At 43.6% G+C, this 12,895-nt stretch overlaps 1 protein-coding gene across 13 annotated transcripts in view; it reads left to right on the top strand.

The window, feature by feature from the left end:
• Nucleotides 1-1,724: 1,724 nt before the first annotated feature.
• The window catches only part of tspoap1 (TSPO associated protein 1), a 66,900-nt gene continuing 55,729 nt past the window's right edge, over nucleotides 1,725-12,895 (top strand). For 11 of the 13 annotated variants that reach the window (XM_031856883.1, XM_031856881.1, XM_031856891.1 and 8 more), the window contains exon 1: nucleotides 1,945-3,843. In XM_031856883.1, coding sequence (XP_031712743.1) covers nucleotides 2,935-3,843 — 909 coding nt within the window. In that variant the 5' untranslated portion in view covers nucleotides 1,945-2,934. The other 2 variants (XM_031856880.1, XM_031856889.1) reach the window with 2 other exon arrangements.

Raw genomic sequence — 12,895 nt, 5'->3', positions numbered from 1 at the left:
GCCAGAAAAGTATGCTGGCTTGCATACTACAAAATGCGACCGGCTGTAGAACATCCTAGTATTTTTGGCATGCTGCATTTGACATACTATGTATTAGGACATACTAAAGGACAGTAAGTTTGTAATGACAGCTGCAGTATGTACTAAAAGCAAAAAAGAAAAAGTATGTGATTTGGAACGCAGCTACATTTCTCTGTGTAGCATCTATATGAGCAAGAGGGTCAAAGTTCAATGTGCAATGTTATGACGAAGTAGTGTGTCCCAATTGAATGCATACTGTATGCAAGAGTGTGTACTTTGTGAGGGAAGCTGCAGTATGTACTAGAAGTAGAAAGAAACATTTTTCTCCCTCCCCAGTCCTTGCTTGCGGTGGACCATGCTGCCATCCTTTGCTGTCCACTTGTCACCTCTCTTGAGAGATCCTTCCTTCCCTGCCTCCTCATTAGCCACTTACACACCTGTTCCTTGTTTCTTTATTAGCTTTTCTCTGTGTTTTTAAACCCTGTGCTTGTTTCCTCTCTTGTTGAATGAATATCTTTACTGTCATCATGTTCAACCATTCCTTAATCCTGTTTCCTGTCTTACTACTTAAGATTTTTTCTTTTTTTTTTTTACATCCTGTGTGTCTGCCAGTAGTCTCAGCGCGCTTTGATTAAGTAAAAGCATCATCAGCCCAGCCTGCTGTGTTCTGCGTCTGCTCCTCTCCTCCTTCCTGGTGGCAGTAGTCCAAACTGTGGCACAAGGGACATTTTGTCAGTGCTATGAAACACATGCGCACACACATGGCACAAATATGAGTGCTTCCTTAAACACTGTGCATTATAGGTAAGAGATGAATGGCGAATGTGAACAACTGACAGGAGAAGGTTTACTTTACAAGGATTGGGATTTTCTTTCAGAAGATACCAGTGTCATAACATTTCAAATTCTTCCTCACGGAGGACATCATTTCCATATACTATAGTTTCATAAGATTGAATTGTTCTCCGGAGCACATAATTAATCACTCTCAAACTCTACATACATGTTTTATGACAAAATGAGAAAAATAATGCAGGTTTTGTGTGGCCCTCTTTCTGCCAACTTTATCCGTTCGTGGTTTTGTACCTAAAGAGCATTGGGGGAACTTTTCATTTTAAACAAAAATAAAATGTTTTTCATGATGAATCAAAATTCATCTAATACAACGATCCCTCTGAACAGGAGACCATGATCTATGCAAATGTTCAAACCTTTACTACTCTGCACAAGCAGCCTGTAGCCACTAGTGGTCATCCATCTCACACAAGTTGGTTGGACTCACTGGTTATGTTGCCTTCAGGGACTGTTGGCAATATTGCAATTATTCTAAAAAAAAAAAACAACAAAAAAAAACGCACACAAACAACTCAACAAATCTGTAAATACAGCTACTAAAGGCGGAACTTTCTATATTAACAATGAAGTTTAGGAGTAGGAAAATATTTGATGAGAAGGATATGGTACGAATGTAGATAACGTCTGAGGGATAAATTACTGAAAACTTTGATTACATAGCCGATACGCATGACTCTCCTCGTGTAACAGTGCAAATTCATCGCTCGTGACTGTCAAAATGTACATACAAATTTAATTTAGTATTCCTAACGAGTCATTTAAACAGGCGACAGGAAGGAAGTCCAGCCGGTCATTAAATTGTGAGACGGGACACATGAAGACGCACGTGAAGGCAGCATAGTGCCTGTACGGTCCAGCACAATGACGCTGGACACGGACTGTGTGACACTGGTGCCTCACAGATAAACAAACCCCTTCTTGCATGGCTCTACGGACCTTTAACGTAAACAGTCTCGGTGTTGACAGACTATTTTAATGCCTGACACAAGAAGTAACTTGGCTGAAGGAGGATGACTCCGTTGATGAAAAGTTAAACATGAGAGTTGAGTCCGCTGAGAGGTGAGTTTGATACAAGTTGTGACTAGAAAACTTAACGGTGAGCTAACACTGGCTAACGGGACGTAACGTTAGCAGCTAGGGGTCAGGACTCGGTCCAAATACAACATACTACAGACCGTTATCCACCTTAATAGCGTTAGATAAATTAGCATGAGCTAACGCTACTTGAACATATAATAGCTTGCTAAATTATGCTAGTTAATTAGCCAATTGCATCCTCTGTAATAAGAGCCGCTAAGTTGAGCTACAGGTAAACACTGGCTGACCTTACCGTAATGACAGCTAACGGTGCACTGCTGTGTGCTGTGTGCGCTTTTCTTTGGTTCACTTGTTGCATCCTCAACTAAGTGTAGCTCCTGCTGCTTTATCTCGATTAGTTTTATCTCGTGCTGTTTTGTTTTTATGTTATGTGTTTAAAGGTTGTTAGTTCTGCCAGGTTCAGATAGAACACATTAAAAAAAAACATGTCTGGTATAAATACAGTCATAATTTGCTGGGGAAGGCATCTGTAATGAACCATTCTGTCGTGTATGTATACATACAAAGTATCGAATTATGTATTGGTAGGACTTCCTATAGACAAAGCACGCAGCTACTGACGCATATCTCTGCATAGAGAGGGGGTTCTCAGAAAACTCAGGTTTATAGGTGTGTTCAATGTGTTCAATGTGTTTGCTTTCCTAAAGCTCCTCAGAGTGCTGCCCTCTTTTTGTTTTCATCTGAATCCTCCCTCTAACAAAGATGACCAATACTGAAATCATCGCCTGCTCTCACCATGCTGGAAACATTGCGTTTCTTGCTACTAGAATCATCTTAAACATTTGAATATACCTGATCATTTTCTCCTATTCTCTCACACCCTCCACTGTCTCATCTCTCCAGTGACCTGGTGCGGTAACTGCATGCTGCATGTCTGATAACCACCCGTCACCCTCCCTCTCATTTCCATTGCATGGCCCCCCTCCTCTTTAGAAATGCATACGTCTCAACGTTCCTTGCATGTTGTCCTGTGAGTGTGTCATAATGAGGGAAGACCGGGATAACCCTCTGGCACTGTCATCCAAGAAACCATGCCGGGGCCAGACGGACTACGGACAGGAGCTAGAGAGGCTGCGGGCTGACTGGGAATCAGACAAGAAGCGAGCACGGTGGGCCCGTGGACACCTCTCTGTGGAGCTTCGGCACCTGCGGGAAGAAGCGGAGAGGGAACAGCGGAAGGCTGTGAGGGAGCTGGCTGCCAGGCGAGGGAGCCAAAAGGATGGGCCCTCTAACAGACACCGGCGTCTGCTGGGTGAGGAGGTGAACATTAACGACGGCGGACGATGCGCGGAGATTAAGTCTACAGAGAAAGAGGTTTTCTGCGGAGAAACTTATCGAAAGCTGCAGCATTTGCTGCTGACGCTGTACGAGAAGATAAACGGCGAGCGGGCGGTCTATAAACTGCATCACAGGCAGGAGTCGGAGCTAGAAAAGGCCGTCTTCCTCTGCCACCTGCTCGAGGCCCATGGGAGAGCGCTGCAGGGGAGGCAGAGAGCAGGACGCCCCAGCTGCATTTTTAACAGTCTCTCAAGAAAGCCAACCCAGGAAGATGGCAGTAACTCCTGCCAGGCGAAGCCTCACCTGACCTACTCCAGGGCCTTGCCACAGGCCAGACCCCAGACTGCCTCCCGCTCACCCAAGAAGAAAACCAAACCGGCTCGGAGAGAGCAGCCCTTAGGGAGGGCCCTCTGTGCAGCTGACCCCTGCACCACCGCTGCAGTCGCGGACACCTGTCGGAGCGGCTCTCTGAAAATCTGTCACCCTGACGACTCTCCCCATGCCGGCTGGGACGAGCAGCCCCCCCACTGCGGCGAGTCCTCCGGGTCAGACGAGTCATCGCCCTCCAAATGCACAGACAGGATCATGGAGGTGAGCTATTTCAGATTTGCAAATTCCACACGTGGTTCGTAAATAAAGCGAGTGAGTAAAGTATTTAGCTTCTCCTCTTATACTTGTAACTCAGACACTGCAGCCGTGTGCACTTCCGTGGCCTCGCTTCATGATCACACGGATTATGAAGCCCCGCAAGGATTTGTGGCCAAGAAATAGTTTTGAGTGTATTTTGTTTGTAATCAATCCTGTGCATTCGTAATGAATGAGATTACGTATACATGTCGAAACTAGGCTTATGACGAGCTAAATATTAGCTGATCATCACAGTAATCCTACAGGAAGGTAACATCACCAACGGCATGATCATCAAATCAAAACATATTAGTAATGATGTGGTACACACACACACACACAAAGGCTGCATCACAGAACACACAATGTAAACATATTGATTGCAAATCAATGATCACTTTTTATCAATAGATCTTAATACTAATGGGTGAAATCCTGACCTGTACCAACAGATGTTTTGGCTACTGAGTCCACATTATACACAAAAACAACTGAGGTATGCACCGTTTAGGTTATCATGAACAACTCTGTCTTCTTAGAAGTAGTTCTTGTAGGGCAGTTTTTAGGCTTTTCTCGTGCTGAATGACTTATACATATGAAACACATGAGCACAGCTCTGGTAAACACAAGGCTTAAAGTGGTGCTTTTGCATGATTCTTCATGGAGAAACTCACTTTTACCGTCAGTTAAATCAGCTAATGGATTTGTCGACAAAATCGAGGACAATCCTATTTCTGAGCATATTAGTTAGCCTCAATCAAGTGAAGGCGGTGTGTAACTGTAAAATGATCCCCTCCTATTTGAACCAAGGTTAGCGTGTGGTCTATTTTTTAGGCACCAGAATATTTGTGAAGGCAGCAAGTGGTGCGTAGCCAGCAGCGGTAAGATGGAGAATAAAACAACAACTGGTAGCCTTTCCATGAGGAGTTTATTTTGACTACACTCCAGTACAACCAAACAGAGAACCAAACACTAGCTACTGTTGCAGCCTTTTTTATTTGCCACTATGTTAAAAACCCTTTTAATACGGCTGGTGTGAAATGCATGTTGATGTTGTCAGCGCTGCTGGCTGTCAGAGAAGAAGAGCCGTACAGCACGTGTGTTTCCGTCTCTTCAATTTTGGATTCATGTTTTTGTAGAGAGGAAATTGAATAATTAATCAAAGCCCCCCCCCGACCGCGTCGACACAGCGGGGCCCGCTCGCCGCGCCTCATATTTCTTGCATGGTCCTGCTCATGCATCGGCCTTGTTATCACAGTCAATATTTTCATGGTGTTCAAATGGGAATCCCATCAAAACAAGAATGGACTCACGCCTCTTTCAATTATTCATGGCTTGTCGATCGTCTGTCAACTGTTGTTCACTTCAGTATATTTGTTTACAACACAAACGTGAATTTTTTTCATTCCAGTCTGCCACCTTTTGGGGATTTTCAAAATAACCTGTTTGTTTTATGACAGGTTAATTTCAGGTATTTAAGGTTAAATGGGATACTGTTTTGTATATGAAAAATTGTGCATATGCAATTCACTAAGATAAATATTCTTATCATAAAACAATTGAAAGTGCGGCTTATAAAGGAAAATGTAGCCGTGAGGATAGAGTCCTACATTTGTATTTAGGCTCTACCGACATGTTTCTGGTGTATTTGATGTAGATAATCGTCGTTGGTGATTTTCTTAACTACTATTTGATACAATGCTAATTTGCTTAAATCTGAAATGATATCCTCAAGAAATCCAAAGACAGTTTGGATAAAACAAAGAAAAGCACGTATTTGTGTTGTTTGATATGATACAACACAGTCAGACTCGGTGCATCACGACTTCGTTGTCTCTTCGGTCTCATGACGGGCAGTTCGGGGAGACGTTGTCAAAATATGTCCGAGCGATGATAGGATGTCAATACCACTGAGCCATGATGGATCCGGCTGCAGCTCATGTCTGTGCAGAGCGTAACGCTGTTTGACATGCGTTGGGTTTTGCTGACTGGAAGCTTTCCTTTGTTTCATATTTACTGTATGTCTGAGTCCACAACCTGTAATCTCCAAAAAATGTGGTTCTCTGATTGGGAACAGAGGTGCTGACAGGAAAACAAGCAACAGAGGTTTTTTTGTTGTTGTTCCAGAATAGAAGTAGCGTTGGGTGGAGTTCACATCAGCAGGGTTGGATCCAGTCTTTGGGCTACTAAAGCCGAGGTCTTGTGAGCACACTGTAATTAATAAGGGAATAGACTGAAGCTGTAATATGCAGCGTAAGAAGCTCATTTCCCTGGGCGGGACCTGTCTGGCTGAGGCTCCTCATTGTTACATTTTTCTGTCTGTGAAGATGAACCCTTTCTCCTTGTGTTACTGAGTGCGTATCAGTATGGGGATGATAGGAAGTCATTTTAATGTTCAGAGTGAGCCCATTGTAGACGATTGTAGCGTTGACTGCACTGGTAGTGTACCAGAAAACTGCCACTTGCAAAAAAATGTTTTTTTTTTTTCAATGAAGGCGCAACGTCTATCTTTAACTTTGCTGCACCCGGCCGTGGGTTTTCCAACAGTGACCTTTTTAAAATGAACACAAGGTAGACCGGTGCCTTTTCATCAAAGCAGCCCCACTCTAACGCTTCAGCAAGCCTTGTGTCTGCATCAAAGCAGCCACAAAGTGTTCAAGTGCATTGTGACCCGCTGTACAGGAGATGACAATAGGCCTGTGTATGCAAAGTATAGTAGCAGTAGGCGATTAAAAATAACATCTTAGACTATATGTGATTTAATATTTTGAAAGTGCATCACATACATTTCCAGCAAAAAGTCTGAAAATGTAATTGATAAACTGTTCATATATTTGCGACATGCCCGCAATGGGTTAAAAGATCCAGATAGTATCCAGTTTAAACAGTACAGCGAATTATTGCCTTATATACTATATATTGTGTCCAATTCTTAGTGTGTAAACAATAATAATCCGAAAAGAATTTTCAGATAGCGAGCGATTGCTGCAAACACAACAGCAGCAAGTCCACTCTTGTCTAGTCCACTCTTGTGAACATGACATGGCTATTTTCCGGCCAAGTCGATGATTGATGGTTGATTGATGGAATGTTTTTTATCCAACTTGTCACCAGGGATGCACTGATCCAGTATCTGCACCAAACACTGACCTTATTAAGTGGATTGGGTTATTAAAGAATAGTTTCTTTGTCAATGTCATTAAAGCTGCATACATTCTGCCACAGCGACGCCTGGCCTCACGTGACCTCCCGTGAAAGTGATCCAGTGAGTAGTCCACGGAGTGAAACACACATTTTAAACGTGGGTACATGCATGTCCTCTACTTTCAGCTACAACCGGCTCTGTGCTGAGCTTGTTAATGTTGAGGTTGGAGTAGTACTTTTTCATTTTTATTTCATTCTTTGTGCTTTTTAAACAGTGCATAGTTTGTCGAGGCTGAGTGAGGAATTAACCGGACGGCATCCCAAATCAGTCAACAAATCCCCCCCCAGCCCGTGTTCAGGCCGCAGCTTAAAGAGATTTATTAAGCTGCTTCTCCTCATTTGATAGACAATTAGGTGGAGTACTTGATGTTAGCTTTTATAGAAGTGGGCAGTACGGCTAAATTACAGCTTTTGCATTAGACGTGCTGCTTTACATGTTGTTTTTTATGTCCGCGTCCAAAGCTAAATCACCAACACAAAAGTAGCATTCACTAGCTCGTAGACGTCTTATTTGTTTCTCTAGCGCACAACTGCAGTAAAACATCCGAATTAGTCCGGACAGGGGGTGTGTGTGTGTGTGTGTGTGTATTGATTGTTCAAGAGGGAGCCAACATCATTCCAGCGTCATCTCCATGGAAACGAGCTCTGGGCCGCGGTAATGATTGGGCCCCGTCTCAAAGCCTGCCTTTTTGTGATAGGACGACGGAAGCAGTCCTCCCCACCCCCCTCCTCTCAGCGACACTCGCCGTCTTACACACACACACACACACACACACACACACATTTTTCCCTCCGTCCTCTTTCTTCACCTATACGCCGCTGTAACCAAGAAGGGATTAAACAGCCCGTCGAGCCGTATTGCATCTGGATGAAATGCTTTTTGACACGGCGGCGTCAACGAGGATGGACTCGCAGCTGGAGAGTCGACACGCCACCCACATCTCAGCCTCCCTGAGAGAACGGGGACTGGAGTGGAGACCTGTTAGTTAGATCCTTCTCTTCTTGTTTTTTTAATCTCCTCCGTCGCACGTCTCTTCTTGTTTGCTATCTCAGTCGGGGCCTCCATGTGCTGTTCCAGCATTATGTAGGTTAAGTGGACTGGTGTGTCTTTTTCCTTTTTCTGGACAAATACTTATGACAACCCCCCCCCCCCCCCCCGTCAGACGACAGAGCGGTGCGGCTATGGAGAAGCGAGCAGGACTCTGGATCTCAATGCCACACTGTGATGAATACTAACCATGCGATGCTGAAGAATACTAGCAGGAGGATGACACTCATTGAAGCCGAGGCCGAAAATATGTAAGATCCCTTTGGAGCTGACTGTCCTCATTTTGGAAAACGTCACAGCGCCGAGAGGGAGGAGGTTCTTTACAACTCCTGATTTAACTGTCACTGGTTTTGTCTTGGATATGGCACACGGACTCTTTCTCAAACCGATTGTAGGCAAGGAACTTCCCCAGTGCCGTTTTTCTCAGCTTAAACTCCCCACTTTATAGGGGTTTGCAAATTGAAGTCTTGGTGTTGAGTTACTATCAGGTATGGCAAGAACAGTCCTTTGCTCGGTTCCAGACACTTCACCACAGCTGTTAATAAAACCCTCCTGCTGGTGAACCGCTGGAGATAGGGAGGACGGTGGCGTCTTTCATCATTGTGAAGTCGGACCTGCCACAGCTGATTCCGCGTAGTTCTCCTCCAGCAGATGAAAAGCCTGCCATGGCTCGGTCTTGGCCGGGCTCCTCGTTCAGCCACACTGATCCCACCTGCGCCGTTTGACTTTGACAGACAGTGATGTATGACCTGTGCACCCGGCCTGAGCAGCCAGAGTCTGCACCGGCACACGCAAAGATGGAGGGCCGCGAGGTGGCCGAGGCTCTCGGGCGACAGCAGCAGGAGTCGAGGGGGTCGGAGGAGCGGGACGATAAGCAACACGGGCTCCTGGACAAGGCAGTCCCAGCCACGGCTAATATCACTTCGGCGACACTGTTGGGGAAAAGGCACCACTCGCTTTACGCCAACCTCAATGGTTTTGAAGCGGAAGACATTCGCATGGTGAGTTTGGAACAGTTGTTGAGTCTGCAAGTACCTTTCCTGATGGTTGGCATGAGAAGGTTTTGGGGCCTGCAGACATGCGAGAGTAGAAAACATGTCAGAACAGGTGGTTGGATCATCATTTGTGTTGGATCACAGTGATGTTACACTGAACCTGTGTGTGCAGCACATTTTCTCGACACTTAATCTGGGACAGTGCTGTATCGGCTGTAGTAGAAACAGAGGGCTGGTAGGTATTCTGCTGACCTGTTGTGATCTTGTCCATAATTTCACACCTCTGCATATCCTGTTAGCACAGAAGATCCACTTAATGGCAACCAATTGAAAATCAATGGGAAACCAGATTTCTATGCATCTGATGGCTGCTCATAATATAAATGCCTGTACAATGAGAGACATCACTGCAAGGATCTATCGGAATAATTACATTACTCCATCCAACTAAAAAAATAGATATGTTTAATGTACCAGTTGTGTTGGCCTGTCACGGTAATTACATAATCGACTTATCAAACAATGTATAGGCATGCCCTCGATCATTTTTACAATATGGACTTATCGCACCTTATTTATGGACATGACCGCAATATTCATTTTTACGTTATAGAATTATTTTACAATACATATGAGTATGACCTCGATCATTTATGTTATCGACTTGTCGTACGATATATATGGACATGACCTTGATCATTTTTACGTTATCGACCATACGATATTTGGACATAACCCCGATAACATTTACGTTATCAACTTATCATAAGATATATATATATGGACATGACCCAGATAACATTTACATTATCGACGCATCGTACGATATATATGGACATGACCTCGATAGGTTTTACGTCAGTGACTTATCGTACGATATATATGGACATGACCTCGATAGGTTTTACGTCAGTGACTTATCGTACGATATATATGGACATGACCTCAATCAAGTTTGCTGATCTTGATTTTGCCCGCTGTGTTTGACTGAAGAATATCACCAACATTTTAGCCAACATGATGCCAAAATAAACAGAGAGATTACCTGCCATTATCAGACCTTCTGTGCCTAAAGGAATGACCAGGAAAAACTACACTGAGACACGATTTGTTGTCACTTCTGGTTGTGCTGCTTCTGTCACCTCGTTTGTACTTGCGTTATTATGCTATTATATTATCATTATATCGATGGCATAAAATTGGCTGAAACACCGTACCGTTATTGCATTTTTTTCTGTGAGAATATATCGTCCAGCAAAACTAGTTATCGTGAAAGGCCTACTTTTGTGTTTCTCTACACCATCATATTTTAATATTAGATTATGTTTATTCTCAGCTGAATTTAGAGTTAGCTCAATAGTTCATTAGACTCTTGTTTGGAAAGGAATGCTAGCTAATAGTTATCATTTTTCTGCCATATTTTCCCTATACTAGCACTACAGTGCTTTCCATCACCAATTCTTTCATGAAACCTCAGTACTTTTTTCTCCTTTGTTCGATGGATTGAATGTATCTTTGGTTGAGCCACAGTTTCATCCTTTAAATAAGTTAGTTTCCTGTGTGCAACATTGCCTGCTGTCTTCCCCACCCCCGCCACTTCATTACCCAATCATTAAACAGTGGCAGCGTAGTAAAAACCCCTAATGAACTGTCAACACACAACATGGGAGAGGATCCTTGGCCACAGAAGCTGAGAGGGAGCATCAAATGATGCAGAATAGATGATTTGGTTATTTCAGACCAGTGGGGGTTGGCAGGGGCCTGTCACTCTTAGATTATTGTTCATAATCACGCCATTATTTGCAGTGGGGGTACCTTTTGTTTTCCTTTTGTCTTATATTCCACCCATAATGGATGACTCTGTGTGTACGGCAAGACACATTTTTATAAGAACATAATAAACCTCTGTAGTTCTTAGAGAGGAAAACATTGATGCAAGACGCAGAGCAGGTATTGTACAGCAGAAGGAAAGTGGGTGAAACTGTAGCTGGAAAACGGCATCAAGTTCAGCAACCCCCCAATAAATGGAGTATATAGAAAGATGGCTGCTTTCACAGTGTAGGTTGATGTTAATCATCAGATCTCAATGATCCAGTGTGGCTCGGCCCACGCAGCAGAACGTTAATCCATGCATTGTATTCCACAGAAAGCTAGTAAAGTTTTGGTTCCGTGCATCGACTAAACGTTTGATGAAAAACATGAATTTATCCTGATATCTACTGAAAATATCAGTGTCTTCTGAAACTTTTAGTAGAAATCTAGTGTGTTCATGGGTTGTCCACAAAGGTGGATACGTTGGTAATAGATTTGTATACCATAGGCAAACTTTGTAATAATGTTGGGAGACATTTTAAGTAGATGCTCGCCCTATGTTATTGACCCAGAATACAAGAGGGCACTGGGGTGCTAGTTTCAGACTCAGCTGGAACCACCCTGCCATGTTTTGGTGCAGCAGATCTGTTGTGTGTCGCTACTGTATGTGGTTAAACTTGGCTAGGTGTAACATCTCATCTTATTTTAGGTGATCATGCAATGCGTGTATCTACTGACATGGGTTTATAAGGAGTTATATTAGATATAATATTTGCATGCCTTTTTATTTGCTCTTACCTTGATTCTCATTCATTCAGTCCACTTTCTTTTGCTGTGGCTCATGTGACGAACAGACCTACTCTCTGTTAGTCTATGAGCGCAAATCGCACAAAGCAGTTGTCTCTCCACTTGGAGTCTCTGAAGGCTAATGAGCTTGTTGTCTGTGTGGTCCTCTGTGATCCCAACTCTTCCACACCTGTCTGGATAGCATATGGCTGCCTCGCTGATGCTTGAAGGGTTTTAAGCAGTTCAACATGGAGCTACCAAGAGATGAAGTACAAAGAAAACCCTGTTTCTCCTCAATAGAAAGAGCTATTGCAGTGAAGTGTTGGTACCTTTGTCACACGCGGTCCTAACTCAAGCGGCCGCTCCATCCGTCACTGTAAACAGTGGAGTCTTTAGGAATACCTGGTCAGGCTGTTTGACTGGAGAATGTGCGAGCAGGTTTCAGCTCTCTGACAAAGTGCCGAAGCTGCACTTTTTGTTTATATTTGGGGTCCTTCTGGTCACACAAGAATACCTTTACCCAGGGACACTAGAAGTCGGTCAGAGTTGGTGGTGCTGAGAGTAAGTCGGCCTATTTAATGACGTCATACATATTTTTTGCACAATTTGAATGGCCAGGATAATATATGTTTAATAGTTATCAACAACATTTACACTGATATTCAGGTCCCCCTCTGGATCTATAGAGGGCCCAAGAAAATGTCTAGATTTTTCACTTAAAACTATGCAATTTTATATATATATATACACACACCCTCCTGCAGAGGGTCGAGTGTTAGATGCCAGTCTTACAGGTCACCACCGACCTGGTCTGCACCTGTGTCTGTCTAGGAGACCTGATGTCACCATTACGCTTCCTGTCATCCTCTGAAATGAATCACTACCCTCAACCTCAAAGAGGTCTTTGAATTGTGAGTCATCCGCTTATTGTTCTGCTTCTGATGAAGTATGTCACGATGAGCCTAGTAGCCACTGTGTAAGACAGACATGTATCGGCTTGATTACAAAGGTTTAAATGTCTTAGTATTGTTGTTGTGTTTCTCATATTGCCATTGAATACCCACTTGTTTCTTGTGAGGCCATCTTCCATGTGCAGCACTGGAAATGGTCCACAATGCAAATGTTGTGTAGTTTGGAAAACCCCGTGGAACCTGAGAAGCAGTGGATTACC

The sequence above is a fragment of the Anarrhichthys ocellatus genome, unplaced genomic scaffold (genome assembly GCF_004355925.1).
Source record: "Anarrhichthys ocellatus isolate YVR2014 unplaced genomic scaffold, GSC_Weel_1.0 scaffold18, whole genome shotgun sequence".
NCBI lineage: Eukaryota > Metazoa > Chordata > Actinopteri > Perciformes > Anarhichadidae > Anarrhichthys > Anarrhichthys ocellatus.
Note: the sequence above shows the minus strand (reverse complement) of the source record. Positions and strands in the feature narration are given on the sequence as shown.